Below are 25974 nucleotides of genomic sequence, written 5' to 3' on the forward strand. Positions count from 1 at the left end.
TTGATTTTCATATAAATATTTGGAATATCCATACCTATTCAGAGACTTCAAAAAAAATATGTGGTAAAAAGATAGCTTTCCCCAAGAACAGTAAGAAGGATTTCTGAGAATTGTTTTTGTCTGAGCCTAAGTGGAAAGCTATGTAGGTTGTGGAGCTTTGTGTTCTTGTGCAAGGCACTAAACTCTCACAGTATCTCTTTCCACCCTGTAGGAGTAGGGTCAGTGGCGAATTGTCAGTGAAGCTTAATGAAATGCTGCGAGGTAACTTCGCAATGACTAGTATCTCTTATTCTGGGGGAAGTCATGACACTCCTAGTCGCCTCATGCTACGTGGAAACCGGAATAAGCTCCGGCTCGGTGGGCCACTTGGCTCGAATACAGACTGTACCTTGAGCTTTTTTCCTTCCATTGTTAAGCCATCAAAGAATGGTAAAAGTAAAAGAAAACTAAAATAAACGAAATCGCTAAATCGATCACACTCACTGTGTCGCGATTCTTGTCACATCGTTTTACCATAATGAGGTTTTGCTGATCAAAGCTAAGAAAGGTAACCATTGACAGTTCAGTGAGACTTTTTATTCAAATTTATACTCCAAGTTTTATTTCAACTAGGGGTCAGTAAACGATATATAAAAAAACATAGTATTCTATGTGACGATCATAAGTCTCTTACGGATATCGCTTCTTCGGGGTGATAAATGCCACATACTTAAGTTAAAAAATCTAGCTACGGAAAAAGGTTAACCATGATAAATGTCGAATATGAATAAAGGACAAGTACAAACGAACTAAGTCAATACAGGATCGCTTCAATACGGCAGCTCTCTATAACATTTTTTTTTTTTGCAGCTAACCAACAAAAATCAATCAAAGCTGAGGATGCGCTTTCAAACAAAGCTGTATTCTAAAAAGTTTTGTAGACGGGCTGCGTTGTTGCTGATCCAGGCTACCGCGGTTGAAGGTCAGTAAAGAGGCTATTGGGTATTAGCCGCAGCAATTTCCTTTGCTCTTTGTGTTCTGTACATCTTTGTTAGTTGTGGGATGTCTTCCAGGAAAGCCAAACAGGTCAACGCACCAGCCGCCTGCAAAAAGAAGAGAGAAAAACTTTTTGTCAATTGAGCCAGCTGTAATTTTACCGCTTGCTATGTGTTTGTAAGTTTTTTATATGTTCAATCTTTCAAAATTATGGGCCAAATAATATTGCGAGAGCATATTCCGGTTTTCATAACATGGTCGTTGGAGTTTTAACCCTTTAACTCCCATGATCTCATCAGTAATTTTCCTTACTGTCTGTCATAAAGTTGTTGTGATGTTTGTTCGGAGAATTTGATATTGGATCAACTAATAATCCCCTGATTGATATTTTTCTTTATTCTAATCATTTGTCTGCTTGATATTTTATTGATATTGTAAGGAGAAATTCTGTCTTGGTCACTCATGGGAGGTGGAGGGTAAAGAGGGAGCGAAGGAGGGATTAGTCGTCGCTAAGAGAGTATAATAGAGAAGGGGGGGGGCTAGAATACTTCTGAGCCTTAGGGGTGGATCAGGTAAATGTTATTGTGACACTACCAAAATCTTCGCCCCTCCCCTTCTTCCCTCCCGGTGGTTCCCGCGACCCACCCTCATGGATTCGCTAGTGCATCCATTCGACAGGACACTATGCCTGATTGTTCCTTCTGTTCACCAAGGCAGTAGGAACAGAAAATTTAGGGAAAAAGTAAAATAACGTACCAAGGCGAAACCAAGCAGTACATTGTTTTTGTCGTAAGGTTTGCCTACAATGTATTTATCACGGTGAGCTTTGTCAGCTTTATACCATTCGACAGCGACCATAGCCAGTCTTGTAGTGCTAGCGATGAGAAGTATGGTCATGAGGACTTGTACAGCTAAAACCTGTGGGAAAAGAACAGGTGTTTTTGGCTTGTTGGAGCAGAAAAAGATTGATTTTAAACATTCAATTGCCAGTAATAAATAATAGAAGAGCAACAACATGTCGTCTGCCACCTAAACGTCAATATCACAGCCTCACAACCTCGTTTCTATGAGGGAGAAGCCTGAGAAAGAGTCAGACATCTTGAGTACAAGGTAATATATCTGCCGAGTGACTGGTTGTATATTTTGTGCAACTGAGATAGTCAAGTGTCCAGCCTTCAACAGTTCTTTAATTCGTGTTAATAATCTGTGGTTTAATATACGAGAGTCTTTTTAGGTAATTACTTAGTTGGCCAAATGTTCCTTCAAAGTTTTTAGCTGCTATGTTTTTATCCTCACTCACTTTGATGGCCATTTCCCAGTGAATTTTTCTAGATAGTGCTAAATGTCCCTTTACCCGATCAGTGATATAAAATACCACTCCGAGTTCCAAAAGTCAAGAGTACAAAACCTTTCTTGTGAAATGATTTGTATCGGAAGTACAAGAATGAGGCTGCTTTTCGTCTCAGCACCTTTCAGAGGCTACCCACGAACACTGACCCGTTTTCGCAGTCTTTGGGCATCTTAGAAACGGCCTTATATGAGTATCACATCCATGAATTACCGGAAATGAATTGGTTGCAATACTCACTATCAGTGTGGAATATGATGGTGTCTTGAAGTATCGCTGGTCTTTTTGGATGCCAAGCAAAAACCCCATTTGGAGGACTATCACCATTACCCAACAAAATGTGGAGACTCCTGCGAAAAACGTTGCTCGACCATCCATACCGAAAGTACGGTTTGAGTAAGCAACACCACATGCCGAGGCGATTAACAAGAGGATCTGTGTAAGAGGAAAAGGTAAGCTCATGAACTATGATTATGACCATCACTATTTGATTGTTGGTACAAAGCAGGAGAAGGGAAAGAGAGCACCACAAGTGGTATTCCAAAGAGGCTTCCGAATGAGTTCTTACTTAGAAAGAGAGTATCTCGATGCGCGACCTTAACCTATAAGGATCCATGTGATACTCGTCAACATTACATTTGTAGGTCAAATGCATTTCATTGCATACATCATTAAAGAAAAAACTATCTTAACATTAATTTTCCAAAATGTTAGGAAGTGATTGATTTAAAAGTTTGGAAATAACCTAAAAATGTGTTGGTTGAGAATACTAAGAAGACATCGAGCAAAGTTTTAAATCAAAACCCCTGCTAATCCGATATCATTCGTTAAAACCCCTTCATATCCTTTAACTACTTACAAACTCAAAAATTCTCAAGCCACCCAGGATAGTTTTCAGGTAGGTTCTGTCCATCCGCCCTGCCATAGGTTGATTCACTGAGGGCTGCACATGGACACCAGGGCCTGGAACGGATTGGACAGGTTGTCCAGTGGGGGCATAGCCTTGTTGTCCAGTGGGGACATAGCCTTGTTGTCCAGTGGGGACATTCCCTTGTTGTCCAGTGGGGACATAGCCTTGTTGTCCAGTGGGGAAATAGCCTTGTTGTCCAGTGGGGACATTACCTTGTTGTCCAGTGGGGATATAGCCTTGTTGCCCCATGGGTGACTGTGCTTCAGAAACTGCCTGTGGCTGATCAGAAGGTATCTGCTGCATGACTGTCTAACTGGTCTGTCCTTGGGTTAGACGTTTGACCTCCCACCTGTGATTGTTGAAATGACGAATTATTGCCTGAGCTAAGCTAATGTTTTTCAGTGGTCACGTGACTCTGCTTTGTCTATTAACTCTTTTAATACTCTCAAAAGATATTTCGATATAAGTTACATTAGTTGGTTGAATGGTAGCAAAAAGATGTTTAAACTTTTTAAATTAAATAGCCTCAAAAGCAATTTATATTTTATATCTTTTCAATTGTTTCCTTAAAGATTTTATCAAACAAAGTCAAATTAATGATTACTTAAGGTAAACAGGTCACCACAGAGACACCTCAGTCTCTCAAAAGCACCCTTAGCTGCTGAGGTTTCGTTTATAAAATCATATTAACTTGCGTTCTTTGGTGGAAAAATTATTAGGTTGGATAGAAACTGCGGATTCATATGATACCATTAAACATTTAAAAGTACATGTTTTTTTGAGCCACAAAACTCGAAGTCCTAATATGTCTGCTTGATGATGAAGTAGCATTTGTGCATGTCTAGAATTTAATATTCGCGGTGTTATTAAAATTTGCGGAACGATTTCAGATTGTTGCTGAATAACGTATATTACAGTTAACTCTTGCCCATTTGAGACCATGCTGTCACGTACCTCCTTAATAAGAGTAAAAATTATACGAACTTAACCTTCGTGTCAAATTCAAATGGAAGTGTCTCCAAGTTCCAGGAAATTGGAGATACTTCATGCAATCGAAAACGTAAAATTTCATTGTTTTACATTTGTTGTTCAAATTAAATTGCTCACTTTGCTATTGGTGGGTTGATTTACTGCGAAGATCACCTCTTTATGACACAAAAACCTGATCTCCAGCTCTAGACCGACCAACATGCCAACTAACGAAGAAACGATGTTCTGAATGAGATCAGTTGTAGTAGATCCAAAATAGTATAATTTGCATTGCACCCGTTTATCCTTTTATCCGGTTAACTGCGGGATCTCGCAGCCATGGACATAAAAATGGATGAGGCTCCAGTTTAGACTCCTCACCTTGAGGTTTTAAAAAAAACGAGTTGACTTTCCTTGATATGGAGAACATATAGCATGCCTCCCAGCGCGTGATCTTTTGAAGCATGCAAGGATCCGAATTGGAGTAGATTCCTTTTGGCGAAAACAAATTAGCATTTCTATCTTCTGTACGAGAAATTCTGCTGCATTGATTTGAATAACACTCCGTTCGTGTTCATCCATAGAATGCAAATCATGTGATTTAGTATTGAGAAACACTGTCTCCTTAGTGAGAGTCTAAAATTCGAAATTATAAGGTCGTTTTCACAATTTTAATGCTACTAGTACTTAGTTTAAAGACGTACCTTCGTTTTCTGAGCGTTTTGAGGCCCTTAAAATATCCTCTTGCTTCTTACACAAACTGTTGATTCGCAATGATCGTTATCTCATCGACACTCGCTACTTGAATGAGACACTTGGGCGGTTTCTTAGAAAGATAGAAACTTGTTTCAACTTGTTGTTTAATTAAAAAAAATGAGTGACAGCCAGCCCTCCACAAAGATGACTCCAGTTATCATTTGCATATATGCGAAGACTATTTCGCTGTTTTTCTGCGAAGGAACTCGATACTTAACTGAAGAAGTTACATGGGCGATAGGTTTCCTAGAAAGATACTGAAGACAAGCTTTGAGGCTGTTTACGCAGTTATCCAAACATTCGAAGAAAAATGACGCTCGAGCGGTTCGGTTGCTTTTTCTGAGAACGTGAATTCTAATTGTGGAGTATTGAAGCGGTTAATCGCGCGCCCTTATTATGTATGTGATCATGTTCAATTTCAAATTCAAACACGCTTTCATAAGAAAAAAAAACTTATTGACCGAACCTAAAAGAGGATTAAATGCTTATTAACTGAGCTTGGTCAGGCTGGACGGGAAAATATTTGGCTTTCCGTCATGACGCACAGACCTCACTGAAATCGGTCATCATGACCTCGAGCCAAATATTTTGCTATCCGGCCCTACCACTCAGTCAATAATTAAATACATTAAACCATCTCAGAGGGACGTGTTTTACTAAGTTAAGATTGGTTGGAGAGAGTTTCCCTGAGAGTGGGACGATCATCATGACCATCAATTTTTGAACGATGTTTTACCCGGCGTGCCTAACATACCTGTTTTATGTACACGTCGGTTGTCGGTTAGAATTTCATTACGGGGAGGACCTTGATAAGGATAATTATCAGCTAATGTCTATTAAAAAGAAATATATCACTTACTGTCAATGTCCATCGGGAGGAGAGGCCACAAAGCTTATCAAAGCTCAACACAAATGTCAGAGTCAAAAGAACAGCCATCACCCAGGAAAAGATGGTGACTCCCTTAAAAAAATCGGCCTTTGGATCCTCAGTCGTAGTCCAGAAAATATCCATGTCAAAGTATATGACAATGCACACCCATGCCGCAAACAGGAACATCTGAAAATATGTGTAAAATGTTGATGAAGGTCGATGTTACTAAGATTATGTAAAACAAAAGGATTTTCAACGGACCATTTCGCTATGGAAATATTTGCATGTTTTTTTAATAACAATTCCGAAGTGGCATAACTGTAGTTCAAATTTTGTTGCTGCAGTGACTATCTTACAATGTAATACCCTTTACAGAGTATTGCCTCAACAAGGTTGCTGTTAAGGTTTTTATTGGCTATATCCTACGATAATTAGATTTATAAGATTCCAAAGTTCTAACTCGTCAAAAAGAAACTATCCGTTCTCGTGGAAAACAATTTCTCTCGAAGGCATAAACTTAATTCTGGTATATGAACGCTATGCGTGTGTCAATAAACACGCCCTTTGATAAGATAAGCAGTATTTGGTTTCAAGCTAGGTTCTAATTAAAAAAATAACATAAATGTTCGCAGTGTTGAGTTCTTAAGGTTCGCAAGGTTCAATTCTTAAGGTTCACAAGGTTCAGTTCTTAAAGTTTGCAAGGTTCAGTTCTCAGATTCGTGTTCTGTTTCTTTACAGTTACGATGAAAGGTATGGATTAAACGTGGAAACTGAAAATCTACATTTATAACATCACCGATCAATGCTGTTAGCTGTTCACAGCATTTAGGGGGATACTAGGCATCGATATAAACAATAACCCAACCGCAAGGCAAGTGCACTCCATCGCGTCCAACCCAAACCAAAAACTTCGAAGTAACATCTGAATCGGCGGGGTAAAATATGTTAACTCTGATCGCAATAGTGTGAGTTTAATATAAAATTTTACAGGGTTACATCGTACCCTCTGGCCTTGGAATTAAAGCAATCCAGCATATCGCGATAAACTATTGTCAATGTCACGAACAACCGCCTAACTTAGAGTTCTGAATTCCGCGCCGAAGCGAAAGAAAAAAAAAAAAGATTACATACCAGTCCTACAAACAGAGCTATTATATTGGACTTGTAATCTGTAATCACATTTTTGTAAACCTTTCCAAATCTGACAACCTCAGGAGTCAGATTCCCACAGCAAGCAATTATCAACGAAAACAAGACAAATCCAATGATCAAAGCCTACGGAGAAAAGATAAAAAAAATTAAACCGAGATTGAAAAAAGTTCACCCCTTCATCCCAGGCTCAATCCCCATATCAGAACATTTAAGACAAGGTTTCCTCATAGGAGTTGACGAAACCCAAGGAGCATAAAACTTATGCCATGTAAAAGTGCTGATCTATGCAAAACAAATTTGGCTATAAAGGTTACACCTGGACAAAAAAAAATATGGTAAACTTAATAAGAAGGTTTTAATCATGTCACTGTTTGTGGACGAGGATCTTGAGAAAATTGACATTTTCCAAGTCTCACTGTTATTTACTTTTTAGTTTCGTCTTTCAAAGGCATACTCGTCCCTAATATGATCGCCTCTTTCTACCCATAGAGAACTTAAGTGCGGCCTTTTTAACCCTTTAACTCCCAAGATCTGATTGTTAATTCTCCCCTCTAGCTGCTACACATTTCCTTGTAAATTGGTTACGAAAATTTGGTGTTCAATCAAGGTAATATCTTGTACCTGATGAGTTTATGTATTCTCATTACCTGTTTGCTGAATAATGTATGGATGTTATAGGGAGAAGTTACATGTTCATCACTTCTGAGAGTTAACGGGTTAAGACGAGCGGGGTCATTTTTCTATCAAAGAGGGGGCCATGGGAAGAAAAAGGGGATCGTTACTTGCCGTCAATGTCCAGCGTGATGGCCGAGCACAAAGCTTGTCGAAACTCATCACAAATGTCAACGTCACAAGAACAGTCATCACCCAGGAAAAGATCGTGATTCCTCTAAGGAATTCTGCTGCCGGTTCTTCGTAAGGCTTATTCGTATATTTGAAAATATTCACGTCAAAGTATTTCAGGACGCACACCCATGCCACAAAGAGCAGGAACTGAAAATGGATGAAAAATAGGGTAAGCTTTGGAGGAATTACTGATATTGATGTAAAGTAAGTGAGAATGATCTGAAATAGAGGAGAGATTGGCTCACTAAACGTGAAGTGTTGTTATAGAACCCTACACTCCACCGCTTGGAGGTCATCCTTCCAAAGTTATCTCCACCCGCTCAAGCACTCCTTGCCCGTTGAGTGAAGGTAGCACCACCTTACGTCCCAACCAATTTCCGTTATTCATTTTAATCGTTCTGTTTTAAAGTTACTAATCTGTCGAGTAAAAAGGCATCAAAGGCATGCATAACTGATTTTTGATCGTCGTGCTTATCAAGTGGAAGACAGTTAATCATCTTTCCGACTACAGTGGTGCCCAGGAGTAGGACTTAAAGGAAAAAAAACTATTCATTACAGAAAAAAAACCTGTTGCCCCGTGATTCTTGACCGTCTATCCTAATTGAGCCGCTGGTGTCTAGGTGTGCCTATATAATCATCTTTTCACGGGCCTTCTGTATTCTCCAAGTTTAGAGCTCGAGTTCCCGCGAGAACGCAATAAAAGGCGCTGGACATTTGACTAATGCAAACACAAGAGCTTAGAGGGGGAGGGGGAGGGGGTGGGGGAGAAAATGAAAAGACAAACCCTGCGCTCATCCTCACGTGCTCTTTCTGCGCTTCTTCGCTGATATTTAAAGAAGTAAAATAGCTTTATACAGATTTCTTCCACAAACACTCATAATTTACCAATTCCGCTAGTTTGACGAAAAAGTATTGTGACTGTAAATACTCCTTGTTGATATCCCAGGCCTGTCTTTGGGGAGATTCCTGCGCTTGTTCGGTTGTGTCTCCTGAGCTCGCTGTGTCTGAAACAATTTGTACTGTAATACCATATCCAGTGCTAACGCTATACATGACAAAAATCCAAAGACCTGCCAGGATTTAGAAAAGAGAAATTATATCTATATGGTTATTTCGACCGAGTGTCGGGGACCGAGCCGTACAAACCGATCAAAACAGAAGAAAACATCAAAAGAAGCTGATAAGAGTTAAAGAAAGTAAAAAGTAAAGGAAACCGCCAGCAGGTAGCGGTTTTCTTTAAGATATAAATATGATTGGTTTTATAGCGTTGACTAATCAGAGAGTGCAAAAGTCAAATAAGAAAAAATAAATTCATCAAACCCACGCTGCCTCGTCTATACAGAGGCATTTTCTCAGATTTCCCTGAAATACTTCGGTAAGCAACCAAGGACTGAAACAACCCACAATACCTTTTGGGGTTGTCGCGTGCACTGTTAGGCTTTTATCCGACAACCTTTCTCGAAACAGCTGTATACTTAAAGTAAAAGTCTTTCCAGAATAAGCTAAAGTGGGATTCGCCGCGTGAATATTCACCACGTATTGAAACTGATTTCGATTCAATTTGTTTCCCGTCCCTTTGTGTGTGTGTGTGTGTGTGTGTGTGTGTCACCGAAGTGTCCTCTTGTACAAGAGAGTCCAAAGCCTCAATTGATGTTTAATCCTGGTTCAGTACAATAAGCCCATGGGGAATCGGAAATCATATTCATCTTCGGATATTTTACATTTTATTGTAGAACTTACCAGGGCAACACTAAGGGATGCCACGAATGGTCTGTATGTGCTTGGCATAATTTTCTGGAATTTTCCAAGGTCAACGGCCCTAGGGACCAAGTTTCCAGTACAGGCGAGCAGCAGCGCAAACATGATGAAATAAAAGACGAGAGACTGCAAAAGATAGAAAACAAATTATATATAAGAAGAATGAAAAAGATAACCATACAGGTTTAAATTAATAGAAAAATAAATGAACACATGAATGAGTGGATGAATAAATAATGAAAGACCAATAAGAAAGAATATATAAATTGATAACTAAATGATTGAAAGATCAATAGGCTAGTTTCGAATTGTTTGTGCGAGAAAGTCTGGTAACTAGTTTTGAGCACCAGTCGGGGCTGAGGGGAAAAGGAGTCGTATCGACATGGCAGATTATGATGCACTGACCAAAGATCGAACTGAGATCTATCGATTCAGCGTCCGGGGCGCTGATTGTTGGGCTATCCCAGGGAAAGATCCAGGAATTTTTGGTAGGAGGGGGGGCGGAGAACGAGGGGTGAGGGGTACCAATCTCAGAAGACACATAAATTTTCATCTTCACACCAGGGTCTAAACAAGCTGAAGAATATTTCAAGACAAGCAGATCTCAAATCCTTTATATTTAGTGTTTTTTGTTTGTTTGTTTGTTTTTTTTTTACCATCCTGTTGTTACCAGTGTCTGTCATTAACAGGGGCAAGGGGAGTAGTTCAGATCCCGAGACCCACCCCTTGGAGTCACTAGTGCCCCATTCGTCATTCAGAAAACAGGACACTCTGCATAATTATTCCTTCTGCTCACTGAGGCGGTAGGAACAGAACATTTAAGGAAAAAGTAAAATAACGTACCAAGGCGAAACTGAGAAACACATCGTTTACGTCAAAAGGTTTGCCTTTACCATATAGCTCACGGTAACGTTTGCCAGCTTTATACAATTCGACACCGGGCATAGCCAGGCTTGTAGTACTAGCGATGAGTAGTGTGGTCATGAAGACTTGTACAACTAAAATCTGTGGGAAAGAACAGGTGGTTTTGACTGGTTAGAGCAGAAAAAGATTAGTTTTAAACAATCCATTGCCAATAACAAAAATAAAAGAGCAACATGTCGTCTGCCGCCTAAACGTCAAAATTAAATCCTCACAACCTCGTTTCTAAGGGGGAGAAGCCTGAGAAAGAGTCAGACATCTTGAGTACAAGGCAATATATCTGCCGAGTGACCAGCTGTATTTTGTGCAGTTGGGATAGTCAAGTGTTCAACATCGAGCAAAGTTTTCACTCAAAACTCCTGCTAATCCGATATCATTCGTTAAAACCTTTTCATATCCTTTAACTACTTACAAACTCCAAAATTCTTGAGCAACCCAGCATAGTTTTTAGATGGGCTTTGTTCATCCGCCCTGCCCTAGGTTGATTCACTGGGGGCTGCACAAGGACACCAGGGCCTGGAACGGATTGGACAGGTTGTCCAGTGGGGGCATGGGCAGGTTGTCCAGTGGGGACATAGCCTTGTTGTCCAGTGGGGACATAGCCTTGTTGTCCAGTGGGGACATAGCTTTGTTATCCAGTGGGGACATAGCCTTGTTGTCCAGTGGGGACATAGCCTTGTTATCCAGTGGGGACATAGCCTTGTTGTCCAGTGGGGACATAGCCTTGTTGTCAAGTGGGGACATTACCTTGTTGTCCAGTGGGGACATAGCCTTGTTGTCCAGTGGGGACATAGCCTTGTTGTCCAGCGGGGACATAGCCTTGTTGTCCAGTGGGGACATAGCCTTGTTGTCAAGTGGGGACATTACCTTGTTGTCCAGTGGGGACATAGCCTTGTTGTCCAGTGGGGACATAGCCTTGTTGTCCAGTGGGGACATAGCCTTGTTGTCCAGTGGGGACATAGCCTTGTTGTCAAGTGGGGACATTACCTTGTTGTCCAGCGGGGACATAGCCTTGTTGTCCAGTGGGGACATAGCCTTGTTGTCCAGTGGGGACATAGCCTTGTTGTCCAGTGGGTGAGTGTGCTCCAGACTCTGCCTGTGGCTGATCATAAGATATCTGCTGCATGACTGTCTAACTGGTCTGTCCTTGGGTTTGACTTTTGACTTCTCGCCTGTGATTGTTGAAATGATGAATTATTGCCTGAGCAAAGCTAACGTTACCTGCAGTCACGTGACTCTGTTTTGTCTATGAACTCTATTAATACTCTAATTAAGATATTTAAATATCAGTGACACTAACTGCTTCAATGGTAGCAAAAAGATGTTTAAACTTTTTAAATCAAATAGCCTTAAGAAGCAATATATATTTTATTTTCTTTTCAATCGTTTCCTTAAAATTATCATACAAAGTGAAATTATTGATTTTTTAAGGTACTCAGGTTACCATAGAGACATCTCAGACCCTTGGAAGCACCCTTCGCTACTGAGGTTACGTTTATAAAATCATATTAACTTACGTTCTACGATGGAAAAATTACTCGGTTGGATAGAAACTGAGGATTTATATAATACCATTGAAGATTTAAAAAATAATTTTTTTTGAGCCACAAATTTGAGGTCTTAATAGGTCTGCTTGATGATGAAGTAGCATTTGTGCATGTCAAGAATTTAATTTTTGCGTTGTAATTAAAATTTGCGCAAAGACTTCAGATTATTGCTGAATAACGTATCTTACAGTTAACTCTCGCCCATTTGAGACTATGCTGTCACGTACCTCCCTTAATAAGAGTAAAACATTATGTGAACGTAACCTTCGGGTCAAGTCCAAATGGTTTGAAAGAAATGTCTCCAAGCTCCAGGAAATTGGAGATACTTCATGCTGTTGCAAACGTAAAATTTCATTTTTTAACATTTGTTGTTCAAATTAAATTGCTCACTTTGCTGTTGGTGGGCTGATTTACTGCGAAGATCACCTCTTTATGATACAAAAACCTGATCTCCAGCTCTAGACTGACCAACATGCTAACTAATGAAGAAGCAATGTTTTGAATGGGATCAGTTGTTGCATTGCACCCGTTTATCATTTTATCCTGTTAACTGCGGGACCTCGCAGCCATGGACATAAAAATGAATGAAGCTCCATTTTAGACTCCTTACCTAGAGGTTTTTAAAAAAAACGAGTTGACTTTCCTTGATATGGAGGATATATAGCATGTCTCCCAGCGCGTGATCTTTGAAGCATGCGCGCCAGGATCCGAATTGGAGTAGATTTCCTTTTGGCGAAAAACAACTTGCATTTCTATCTTCTGTACAAGAAATTCTGTTTCATTGATTTGAATAACACTCCGTTCGTGTTCATCTATAGAATGCAAATCATGTGATTCAGTATTGAGGAACACTGTCTCCTTTGTGAGAGTCTAAAATTCGAAATTATAAGGTCGTTTTTACAATTTTAATGCTACTACTACTTAGTTTAAAGACGTACCTTCGTTTTCTGAGCGTTTTGAGGCCCTTAAAATATCCTCTTGCTTCGGACACAAACAACAGATTGGCAATGATTGTTAGTTCAACGACTTTCTGCGAAGAAATTCGATACTTGAATAAGACACTTGGGCGGTTTCCTAGAAAGACAGAAAGAGGAGCCGTAAGCTTGTTTATGAAGCAACCCAAAAATTTAAAAAATGAGTCACGCTCAGCGAACCACAAAGATGACTCCAGTTACAATCTGCATATAAGCGAAGATTATTTCGCCGATTTTCTGCATAGGAACTCGATACCCGAAGAAGTTTTACAGGCGATAGGTATCCTAGAAAGATAATCTAGACAAGCTTTGAGGCCGTTTACGCAGTTACCCAAACATCAGCAGAAAAATGACATTTGAGCGGTTTTTCCGAGAACGTGACTTCTAATTGTAGACGTATACTTAGAATAGAACAGACATGAGCTTGTTTGGAGGAATTGCTGTCGTTTTTTCCGTATTCGGAGAAATAAAGAAGTCAGTGTATATTACAGAACCTCCTATTGAAGCGGTTAATCGCGCCCCCTTCTTATGAATGCTTTCATAATTTTTAACCTAGTAGTCATAAGACAAAAAACGTATTGACCGAGCTCAAGAGAGGATGAAATGTTTGTTAACCGAGCCTTGTCAGGCTTAGCTTGTTTAGAGGAATTGTTATCGTTTTGTCCTGAATCGGAGAAACAAAGAAGAAGTGTTTATTACTGAACCTTATATTGAAGCCGGTTAATCGCGCGCCCTTATGTAGGTTTGTAATCGTGTTTAATTTTTATTTCAAACACGCTTTCATAATTTTTAAGACCTAGATTGCAATCGACACTCAATTGAAAGCTGTCGCAACCGCGAAATCAAGATTCTAAATAAACTCAGAGCTTCGATCATTTATTGACGGTGATTTCGTGGAATGCAAAGAGATGGAACTAACTTAAATTACCGTCGATATTTGATACTCTGTTTAAACATAGTATTAACATAGTTGTGGTGCAACATACTGCCAAATATTATTATTCCTTAAGACAGCACGCAAACATTGTTAAAATAACCACATCATATTTTAATTGACATTTTTGCTTTTTTATATCACTGACCATAACAGGGAAATGAAATCCCCTGGCGAACACACACACATGATTTTTCTCCGCGGTGAACTGAACTTCTTTGCGTTTTTTCTACAAAGCACATGATACTACATCAGGAAACCAAACAGTAATCTAAGAATTAACCCTTTGACCCTTAAGAGTAACTGGCATCTAATTTCTCCTTACAATATCAGCCCTGAATCAAACATCAAGGTCACGAGAATAAGGGAAATGATCAATAACTAAAGAACTCTTAAATGTTTATCAAATTCTCCTTTTCAGACCCTTAAGAAATGTATAAAGAACAGTATGGAGAATATACATACTGATGCTAGGGTGTAAAGGGTTAACTAAAAGCGACCCTTGTCTCGTCACTACGCAAAAATAGTTTATCTTATGCGAATTACTTCAGAAACATTGGAAATCAATTGTAAGAATATTTTTCTAAATCAAAGACGAGAACAACAGTGTTGCAGTTTGGTTCAGGAGCACTCTGACCATGTACAAACTTTATTTTTTTGCGTACACATAAAGTGACTGACTACATCTCTAAGTCAGTAAGTTCAGAAAGAGTATAAGAGTATATTGGTTAGGCCCAGTCAGGTTACTGAAAAAACTAAACAAAACCTCATCACAGAGAAATTTTTCGGTTTTTTTTTAAACTGATTACCTCTATTACATAACTGTGAACAATCCGACTGAAAAAAATATAAACAAACGTGGTCTCATGGTGTAAAGCACAAAAACATGAAACCTAACATCGCAAAAAAGGATAGCTACAAAGAGTAACATATCTCATCAACTTTACCAAATCGTTTTAGGCATCTCTAACGTTAACTAGGCTCAACACGCTGGTATATCTCTTACGCTAGATAAAGGTTTTCTCTCCTTGTTCAAATGTGACCTTTGGGTTACATGCGGTGTTGTCGGTTTCTTTCTCTCCTCTTTGTGTAAGGATCATTTTGTAGAACAATCGAACGCTTTCAAAGAAAGAAAAGCAGACCAGAAAACCAAAAATCTGTCGAAAAGGGAAGAAAATCTTTATTACAGGTTGGGGTTTTGTGAGAAAAAAGTTTTGAATTACTTCAATCATTAAGTTTGCTCCTCAAAGGAAAACCCACCGTCCTCTTATAAGGCGGCTGTTTATGTTTTGTATGTAGATAATTTGGCTTCAAACATTGAAAACGGATTCTACTCGGCGAACCACCTACGAATCTGAGTTCTCTTCATACGCCTATTTTCCCTGTAATGATAAAAGGTCCCATGGCATAGTCGTAAACCTTTTTCTCTGTGACACATATTAAGGCTAAAAGCGGGATAGACTGCCGTTCTATATTACCAGTGCCAAGTAGAGATTAAATTTCTGAGAGTACATCAGTGTGTTGGCTATTACAAAATTCTACCACTCAGTATTAGCAGCTTAAAGGGCGAATTTCAATCAGATCTTAGGCTGATTTAGAAGGTTTGATTAACCGCTGCAAAGAAGGCTGTAAATGCCTCACTGCTGATCTTTGGCAACCATGTAAGAAGTTCAGTGTTTTGTGGTTACCGCAAAAACCAAGACGAACACACAAATTACTAATAGTGAGAGAATATAAACTAATATTCTCTTGTCAACAAGATAATAATAGTTTGCTTTCAAGCTGTATTTGGAAGCAACATTTTGCTCCTTTTCTTCCAAGCTGAATTGTTTACTCACGCTCCTAAGTTATTTTTTAGAAAACGCTGGCTCACTTAAGCTATGCCATCTACTCGAAAATCATACCTTAGGATCATAAAATGGGCATTTTATGACGGAAAGGATTAAGAAAATGACATTTTCTTAGTGTCTGTTTCACCTTTTTCTTGACGGTTGAGTGGCTTTAAGAGCTTCTTTCCTATCAATAAATTGAACTGGCCTTCTTGGAAAGCCTGAAAGCGACTAAACATCAGCTCACATTCGCAATGTAATCAGGTTTCTCACGATACACCAGAATGCAAAATGTACGGTCAATCTCATTTTCTCTCATAAAACACATTCTACATAACAAATCATGGCTGTAGCCGTATTTAGGATTCGTGTCACATTTGTACATAGCCTATGACTTAATTAGCTGCCAGTAGGTAAATTGTCGGTCACGCTCGAAACGTCAGCTTTAGATGGTCTTTACGGTGACCAATTTACATAAGTTGATAAAATTTACATCAGTTGATAAAATCAAATTGCCTGTAGCTTAGTTGGTCGGTTATTAGACAACAAAATCGGTCGAAAAGTGTGAGGTTCGCATCTTTATCGCTTGCCATCTATCACGGAAAATTTGGCTTCTTATTGATCGTTTTATGGAACTTTTTGATGCATCTAGTTTTGCTTTTTCCCAACTGCATTTATCAGCAATTACACTCTGCAAATTAGAGGCGCCTGAACTGAAGGGCTGTTAAACCATAACACCTAAATTATGGAGAAACACTGAATTAACTTACTTGTGTGAAACCTGAAGGTTTATTGACTTTCCGAAAATCAAGTGAATATAAACTCCGAAAACCTATCAGCTATGAAAACGTTTGGTAGTAAAGAAAGTTTTACACTACTTATATCACTAATCGATGGAAATTATAAGGAAGTGGTATAGCTCATCTAGAGATGCCGCCTTTCATTGAAACGGTGTCAGCTTAAAGACACTCTTTACATTCGCTTTGACTAAGAGCTAACGCTCTAAACTTTAACTTTAGAAAATCTGAACGGTGTCCAATTTTTATTATCATTTTAGTTGACTAAACCAAATTGTCTATAGCCCAGTTTATCAATGATCGGACAGCGAAATTAGTTAGATAGTTTGAGGTTCGAATCCTCATCGCGACGAAATGAAATATCTTCTGGTTGCATGTTCGTGACAAATGCTCGCCATGTAGCCGGCTAAAAATTTGGCCTCTAAGGGTCGATTTATTGGACTTTTTGATGCAGTTAGTTTAGTTTTGTTTTTTTACCAGGTATTTTTCAACTGCATTTATCAGCAATCATACACTTTGCAAGTAAAAGACGCTTTAAAAGGCTGTTAAGCCATAAACCTTAATTATGGAGAAACAACTAACTTACTTGTGTGTAGCCTAAAGGTTCATTGATTTTCCGAAAACGTATGAACCATGATAACATTAGGTAAAGCCTTCATGAAAATTGTACATTACCAATATTACGGATCAGTGGAAATTACTAGGAAATGATATGACTCATTTAGAGATGTGGCCAATAATTACAGCAACCGAAAAATAACAGAACCTTTGAAGAGAGCAGTGAAATCGTCCACTTCTATAAACCTTTACGAAGGCAAGGGGAACTTATATTTTTCTTTATTTAAGATATTTCTTGACGGCTGAATGGCTATTAGAGTTTCGCTCCTATCAAGAAACTGGATTAGCTTTCTTGGAAAGCCTGAAGGCGAGGAAACATCGTTCAACTCAAGTTTGCAATATAAACCATATAGGTCTGTCGCAATTCACGAGGATGGAAATTGTAGAATCCTCCTCATTTTATCCACATGAGACAATAGCTTTCGATGCTGTAGTTCCTAGCAGTATATGTAGGATATGTGTTACTTCAGTACTTAGCATATGAATTAGTTGCAAATACGTAGGTTGTTCGTCGCTTTGACGAAGGGTTTATGCTCGTAAAGTTTGCTTCAGTAACGGTCTCCACATTCGCTCTGACGAAGCGCTAACGCTCTAAACGTTAGCTTTAAAAACTCTTAACTGCGGCCAATTCACATTATCATCTTAGTTGACTTAACCAAACTGTCTATAGCACAGTTTGTCGATGATCAGACAGCGAAATCGGTTGGATGGTTGGATGGTTTGAGGTTCAAATCCTCATCGCGGCGAAATGAAATATTTTCTGGTCGCATGTTCGTGACAGATGCTCGTCATATATCGCTAAAATTTTGGCCTCTCGATGATCAATTTTTTTCCTATTTGATGCTTCAACTTTTGCTTTTTCCTCAGATATTTCCCGACTGCATTTATCAGCAATTACACTTTGCAAATAAAAGGCGCCTGAAAAGGCTCTTAAACCATTGACCTGAATTATGGAGAAACAACTAACTTACTTGTGTGTATATAACCTAAAGGTTTATTGACTTTCCGTAAACGTACTGAATATGATAACATTTAGAAAAGTATGCATGAAAATTGCACATTACTCTTATCACAGATCAAAAGAAATTACTAGGAAATGGTATGGCTCATTTAGAGATATGGCCTATATCATCAGTTACAGCAACCGAAAAATAACAGTACCTTTGCGGAGTGCAGTGAAATCGTCCACCGTTTATAAACCTCTACGAAAGCAAGGGGAAACATAGATTAACTCAAATTCGCAACATAAACAGGTCTCTCCCGAATGAAAAATGTACAATCCTCATTTTATCCACATAAGACAATAGCTTTCGATGCAACAGATCCTAGCAGAATATGTAGGATGTTTGCATATGACTTAGCTGCCAATACGTAGGTTAACTGTCGGTTTGACGAAGGGTTTACTTTCGTAAGGTTAGCTGAAGTAACTGTCTCTACATTCGCCCTGAAGAAGAGCTAACGCTCGAAACTTTAGCTTCAAAAACTCTTTGCGGTGGCCAATTTCCATTTTAATCTCAGTTGATAAAACCAAATTGTCTGAAGCTTAGTTTGTTGATGATCCGACAGCGAAATCGTTCCAAAAGTCTGAGGTTCGAATCCTCATCATGTAGAATTAAAATATTTTCTAATCGCATGTTCGCGAAAAATGCTTGTCATCTTCAAGATATTTTTTCTTGACGGCTGAATGGCTATCAGAGTTTCGCTCCTACTAAGAAATTGGATAAGCCTTCTCGGAAAGCCTGAATGCGAGGAAACATCGATCAACTCAAATTCCTAATACAAACAGGTCTCTCGCGATACACCAGAACACAAAATGTACTATCTTCCAAATTTTATTCACATGAGACACTAGTTTTCGGTGCAACAGATCCTAGCAGTAAATGTAGGACATGTGTCACGTTTGTACTTAGCATAGGACTTAGCTGCCAATACTTAGGTTGTCTGTCGCTTTTACGCTCGTAAAGATAGCTTTAGAAACTGTGTTTACATTCGCCCTGACAAAGCGCTAACGCTTGAAACGTTAGCTTTAGAAAATCTTTGCGATGGCCAATTTACTTTTAATCTCAGTTAAAAAAACAAATTGTCTGTCGCTTAGTTAGTCCATGATCAAAAAGTCTGAGGTTGGAATCCTCATCGTGGTAGTCGCATGTTTGTGACAAATGCGTGACATCTATCGCTGAAAATTTGGTGCCTGAAAAGGCTGTTAAACTATGATGTGCACGATTAGTATTTATAAGCGTGCAGCCCAAAGGTCTATCGACTTTCCGAAAACGTTTCAATAACGATGACACTTAGCAATACATGAAAACTGTACAATTCTTATATCACTGGTCGATTGAAATTACTAGGAAATGGTATGGCTCATTCAGAGACGAAGCCAAAATAATTAAAGCAACCAAAAAGTGAGATACCTTTGAGTGCAGTGAAATCGTCCGCGTCTATAAACCTCTATAGAGGCAAGGGGAACTTATATTTTCTTTCTTGAGGATATAAATCATAAATTTTGCCTCTTACCACTCTTTTCCCTCGCGCTGATTGCACAGACTGTCAGTGTTAGGACAAAGGTGCAGCTACTTATGTCGTGACAGCTTTCGTGGAAAAGGTAATACACATTACCTTGTATCTATAAGATTTCATCTTTGACCAAAATAACACAGAAAATATAGGTACGCAATACGTACATGGGCAAATATGCGACCGTTCACGGGATTGGAACCATTACGTTTAACGCCACTTGCTTTTACTCTAGACTGCATTCGATAATTCAGGAGAACAATCAATGAATTTAAAGCTACCTGACTATTCCAAAGAGACAATGCGAACCTTTTTTAAGCCGTGTCTCTAAAATGGGGGCTGAAAGTTCATTTTGAAGAGTTAATAGATAAAGTGTTGATTTTCATATAAATATTTGGAATATCCGTATAAGAGGTAACTTCGCAATGAGTAGTATCTCTCATTCTGGGGGAAGTCATGACACTCCTAGTCGCCTCATGCTACGTGGAAACCGGAATAAGCTCCGGCTCGGTGGGCCACTTGGCTCGAATACAGACTGTACCTTGAGCTTTTTTCCTTCCATTGTTAAGCCATCAAAGAATGGTAAAAGTAAAAGAAAACTAAAATAAACGAAATCGCTAAATCGATCACACTCACTGTGTCGCGATTCTTGTCACATCGTTTTACCATAATGAGGTTTTGCTGATCAAAGCTAAGAAAGGTAACCATTGACAGTTCAGTGAGAATTTTTATTCAAATTTACACTCCAAGTTTTGTTTCAACTAGGGGTCAGTAAACGATATATAAAAAAACATAGTATTCTATGTGACGATCGTAAGTCTCTTACGGATATCGCTTCTTCGGGGTGATAAATGCCACATACTTAAGTTAAAAAATCTAGCTACGGAAAAAGGTTAACCATGATAAATGTCGAATATGAATAAAGGACAAGTACAAACGAACTAAGTCAATACAGGATCGTTTCAATACGGCAGCTCTCTATAACATTTTTTTTTTTGCAGCTAACCAACAAAAATCAATCAAAGCTGAGGACGCGCTTTCAAACAAGGCTGTCTTCTAAAAAGTTTTGTAAACGGGCTGCGTTGTTGCTGATCCAGGCTACTGCGGTTGAAGGTCAGTAAAGAGGCTATTGGGTATTAGCCGCAGCATTTTCCTTTGCTCTTTGTGATCTGTAAATCTTTATCAGTTGTGGGATGTCTTCCAGGAAAGTCAAACAGGTCAAGGCACCACCCACCTGCAAAAAGAAGAGAGAAAAACTGAGCCAGGTGAGATTTTACCGCTTGCTATGTGTTTGTAAGTTTTTTATATGTTCAATCTTTCAAAATTATGGGCCAAATAATATTGCGAGAGCATATTCCGGTTTTCATAACATGGTCGTTGGAGTTTGTGGAAGATCACCTGGTTTTAACCCTTTAACTCCCATGATCTCATCAGTAATTTTCCTTACTGTCTGCCATAAAGTTGTTATGATGTTTGTTTGGAGAATTTGATATTGGATCGACTAATAATCCCCTGATTGATATTTTTCTTTATTCTAATCATTTGTCTGCTTGATATTTTATTGATATTGTAAGGAGAAATTCTGTCTTGGTCACTCATGGGAGTTGAAGGGTAAAGAGGGAGCGAAGGAGGGATTAGTCGTCGCTAAGAGAGTATAATAGAGAAGGGGGTGGGGGTTAGAATACTTCTGAGCCTTAGGGGTGGATCAGGTAAATGTTATTGTGACACTACCAAAATCTCCACCCCTCCCCCCCTTCCCTCCCAGTGGTTCCCGAGACCCACCCCTTGGATTCGCTAGTGCATCCATTCGTCATTCGTCAGAAAACAGGACACTCTGCTTGATTTGTTCTTTATGCTCACCAAGACGATAGGAAAAGAAAATTTAGGGAAAAAAGTAAAATAACGTACCAAGGCGCAAAAGAGCATTGCAACGTTCACGCCGTCAGTAGACCTGCTTTTACCGTATCGATCTAGGTGATCTTTGTTAGCTTTATACCATTCGACAGCGGGCATAGCCAGTCTTGTAGTGCTGGCGATGAGAAGTATGGCCATGAGGACTTGTACAGCTAATACCTGTGGGAAAAGAACAGGTGTTTTTGACTTGTTGGAGCAGAAAAAGATTGATTTTAAACATTCAATTGCCAGTAATAAATAATAGAAGAGCAACAACATGTCGTCTGCCACCTAAACGTCAATATCACAGCCTCACAACCTCGTTTCTAAGAGGGAGAAGCCTGAGAAAGAGTCAGACATCTTGAGTACAAGGTAATATATCTGCCGAGTGACTGGTTGTATATTTTGTGCAACTGAGATAGTCAAGTGTCCAGCCTTCAACAGTTCTTTAATTCGTGTTAATAATCTGTGGTTTAATATACGAGAGTCTTTTTAGGTAATTACTTAGTTGGCCAAATGTTCCTTCAAAGTTTTTAGCTGCTATGTTTTTATCCTCACTCACTTTGATGGCCATTTCCCAGTGAATTTTTCTAGATAGTGCTAAATGTCCCTTTACCCGATCAGTGATATAAAATACCACTCCGAGTTCCAAAAGTCAAGAGTACAAAACCTTTCTTGTGAAATGATTTGTATCGGAAGTACAAGAATGAGGCTGCTTTTCGTCTCAGCACCTTTCAGAGGCTACCCACGAACACTGACCCGTTTTCGCAGAGTCTTTGGGCATCTTGGAAACGGTCTTATATGAGTATCACATCCATGAATTATCGGAATGAATTAGTTGCAATACTCACTATCAGTGTGGAATATGATGGTGTCTTGAAGTATCGCTGGTCTTTGTGGATGCCAAGCATAAACCCAATTTGGAGGACTATCACCATTACCCAACAAAATGTGGAGACTCCTGCGAAAAACGTTGCTCGACCATCCATACCGAAAGTACGGTTTGAGTAAACAATACCACATGCCGAGGCGATTAACAAGAGGATCTGTGTAAGAGGACAAGGTAAGCTCGTGAACAATGATTATGACCATCACTATTTGATCGTTGGTACAAAGCTGGAGAAGGGCAAGAGCACCACAAGTGGTGTTCCAACAAGGCTTCCTAATGAATTCTTACATAGAAAGAGAGTATCTTGATGCGCTACCTTAACCTATAAGGATCCATGTGATACTCGTCAACATTACATTTGTAGGTCAAATGCATTTCATTGCATACATCATTAAAGAAAAAACTATCTTAACATTAATTTTCCAAAATGCTAGGAAGTGATTGATTTCAAAGTTTGGAAATAACATAAAAATGTGTTGGCTGAGAATACTAGGAAGACATCGAGCAAAGTTTTAAATCAAAACCCCCGCTAATCCGATATCATTCGTTCAAACCCCTTCATATCCTTTAACTACTTACAAACTCAAAAATTCTCGAGCCACCCAGCATTGTTTTCAGGTAGGTTCTGTCCATCCGCCCTGCCTGGCCTGGAACGGATTGGACAGGTTGTCCAGTGGGGACATAGCCTTGTTGTCCAGTGGGGACATAGCCTTGTTGTCCAGTGGGGACATAGCCTTGTTGTCCAGTGGGGACATAGCCTTGTTGTCCAGTGGGGACATAGCCTTGTTGTCCAGTGGGGACATAGCCTTGTTGTCCAGTGGGGACATAGCCTTGTTGTCCAGTGGGGACATAGCCTTGTTGTCCAGTGGGGACATAGCCTTGTTGTCCAGTGGGGACATAGCCTTGTTGTCCAGTGGGGACATAGCCTTGTTGTCCAGTGGGGACATAGCCTTGTTGTCCAGTGGGGACATAGCCTTGTTGTCCAGTGGGGACATTGCCTTGTTGTCCAGTGGGGACATAGCCTTGTTGTCCAGTGGGGACATAGCCTTGTTGTCCAGTGGGGACATTACCTTGTTGTCCAGTGGGGACATAGCCTTGTTGCCCCATGGGTGACTGTGCTTCAGATACCGCCTGTGGCTGATCAGAAGATAGCTGCTGCATGACTGTCTAACTGGTCTGTCGTTGGGTTAGAAGTTTGACTTCCCACCTGTGATGTTGAAATGACGAATTATTGCCTGAGCTAAGCTAATGTTTCCTGTGGTCACGTGACTCTGCTTTGTCTATTAACTCTTTTAATACTCTCAAAAGATATTTCGATATAAGTTACATTAGTTGGTTGAATGGTAGCAAAAAGATATTTAAACTTTTTAAGTTAAATAGCCTCAAAAGCAATTTATATTTTATTATCTTTTCAATTATTTCCTTAAAGATTTTATCAAACAAAGTCAAATTAATGATTATTTAAGGTAAACAGGTTACCACAGAGACACCCCAGTCTCTCAAAAGCTCCCTCAGCTGCTGAGGTTTCATTTATAAAATCATATTAACTTGCGTTCTATGGTGGAAAAATGATTAGGTTGGATAGAAACTGCGGATTCATATGATACCATTAAACATTTAAAAGTACATGTTTTTTTGAGCCACAAAACTCGAAGTCCTAATATGTCTGCTTGATGATGAAGTAGCATTTGTGCATGTCTAGAATTTAATATTCGCGGTGTTATTAAAATTTGCAGAACCATTTCAGATTGTTGCCGAATAACGTATATTACAGTGAACTCTCGCCCATTTGAGACCATGCTGTCACGTACCTCCTTATAAGAGTAAATATTATGTGAACTTAACCTTCGTGTCAAATCCAAATGGAACGAAGGAAATGTCTACAAGTTCCAGGAAATTGGAGATACTTCATGCAGTCGAAAACGTAAAATTTCATTGTTTTACATTTGTTGTTCAAATTAAATTGCTCACTTTGCTGTTGGTGGGTTGATTTGCTGCGAAGATCACCTCTTTATGACACAAAAACCTGATCTCCAGCTCTAGACCGACTAACATGCCAACTAACGAAGAAACGATGTTCTGAAAGGGATCAGTTGTAGTAGATCCGAAATAGTATAATTGCATTGCACCCGTTTATCCTTTTATCCTGTTAACTGCGGGATCTCGCAGCCATGGACATAAAAATGAATGAGGCTCCATTTTAGACTCCTTACCTAAAGGTTTTTAAAAAAAAACGAGTTGACTTTCCTTGATATGGAGGATATATAGCATGTCTGCCAGCGCGTGATCTTTGAAGCATGCCATGATCCGAATTGGAGTAGATTTCCTTTTGGCGAAAAAAACTTGCATTTCTTTCTTTTGTACGAGAAATTCTGCTTCATTGATTTGAATAACACTCCGTTCGTGTTCACCCATGGAATGCAAATCATTAGATTCAGTATTGAGGAGCATTGCCTCCTTTGTGAGAGTCTAAAATTCGAAATTATAAGGTCGTTTTTACAATTTCAATGCTACTAGTACTTAGTTTAAAGACGTACCTTCGTTTTCTGAGTGTTTTGAGGCCCTTAAAATATCCTCTTGCTTCGGACACAAACTGTAGATTCGCAATGATCGTTATTTCATCGACTTTCTGCGAAGAAACTCGATACTTGAATAAGACACTTAAGCGGTTTCTTAGAAAGATTGAAAGAGGAGCTGTAAGCTTGTTTACGTGACGACCCAAACATTTAAAAAATGAGTGACACCCAGCTCTCCACAAATATGACTCCAGTTACCATCTGCACATATGCGGAGATTATTTCGCTGATTTTCTGCGAAGGAACTCGATACTTAACTGAAGAAGTTACATGGGCGATAGGTTTCCTAGAAAGATACTGAAGACAAGCTTTGGGGCTGTTTATGCAGTTACCCAAACATTCGAAGAAAAATGACGTTCGAGCGGTTCGGTTGCTTTTTCCGAGAACGTGAATTCTAATTGTGGTCGTATACCTAGAATAAAACAGACATGAGCTTGTTTAGAGGAACTGTTATCGTTTTGTCCTGATTCGGAGAAATAAAGAAGTGTTTTATCACAGTACCTTCCATTGAAGCGGTTAATCGCGCGCCCTTATTATGTATGTAATCGTGTTCAATTTCAAATTCAAAGACGCTTACCTAGTAGTCATAAGAAAAAAAAACTTATTGACCGAGCCTAAGAGAGGATTAAATGCTTATTAACTGAGCTTGGTCAGGCTGGACGGGACAATATTTGGCTTTCCGTCATGACGCACAGACCTCACTGAAATCGGTCATCATGACCTCGAGCCAAATATTTTGCTATCCGGCCCTACCACTCAGTCAATAATTAAATACATCAAACCATCTCAGAGGGACGTGTTTTACTAAGTTAAGATTGGTTGGAGAGAGTTTCACTGAGAGTGGGCCGATCATCATGACCAATCAAAGAGTGAAGGAGAGCAAACCCAAGTTAATCG

The 25974-nt window shown here is 39.3% G+C and overlaps 1 protein-coding gene across 5 annotated transcripts; it reads right to left on the reverse strand.

Annotated features, from left to right (window-relative positions):
* Positions 1 to 554: 554 nt before the first annotated feature.
* Positions 555 to 25688, reverse strand: LOC131772170 (uncharacterized). Of its 5 annotated transcripts, XM_066164541.1 has the most exons (9): positions 10919 to 11200; positions 10429 to 10590; positions 9568 to 9711; positions 8713 to 8897; positions 7768 to 7974; positions 6961 to 7104; positions 5818 to 6015; positions 4907 to 5028; positions 3444 to 3582 (listed from the first exon to the last, which is right to left on the reverse strand). In XM_066164541.1, the coding sequence occupies exons 4-8, from the start codon at positions 8878 to 8880 to the stop codon at positions 4954 to 4956; spliced, it is 792 nt and encodes a 263-aa protein (XP_066020638.1). In that variant the 5' UTR covers positions 8881 to 8897; positions 9568 to 9711; positions 10429 to 10590; positions 10919 to 11200; the 3' UTR covers positions 3444 to 3582; positions 4907 to 4953. The 5 variants fall into 5 exon arrangements, with proteins under 5 accessions (XP_066020637.1, XP_066020636.1, XP_066020638.1 ...); XM_066164538.1 differs by lacking the exons at positions 3444 to 3582; positions 4907 to 5028; positions 5818 to 6015; ... (4 more) ...; positions 10429 to 10590; positions 10919 to 11200 and adding exons at positions 20656 to 20953; positions 21628 to 21792; positions 22464 to 22658; ... (1 more) ...; positions 25039 to 25489; positions 25579 to 25688; XM_066164540.1 differs by lacking the exons at positions 4907 to 5028; positions 5818 to 6015; positions 6961 to 7104; ... (3 more) ...; positions 10429 to 10590; positions 10919 to 11200 and adding exons at positions 555 to 1082; positions 1732 to 1893; positions 2564 to 2758; positions 25039 to 25489 and having other exon boundaries at positions 3183 to 3582.
* Between the last annotated feature and the right edge of the window lie 286 nt (positions 25689 to 25974).

Source organism: Pocillopora verrucosa, chromosome 3 (genome assembly GCF_036669915.1).
Source record: "Pocillopora verrucosa isolate sample1 chromosome 3, ASM3666991v2, whole genome shotgun sequence".
Classification (NCBI taxonomy): domain Eukaryota; kingdom Metazoa; phylum Cnidaria; class Anthozoa; order Scleractinia; family Pocilloporidae; genus Pocillopora; species Pocillopora verrucosa.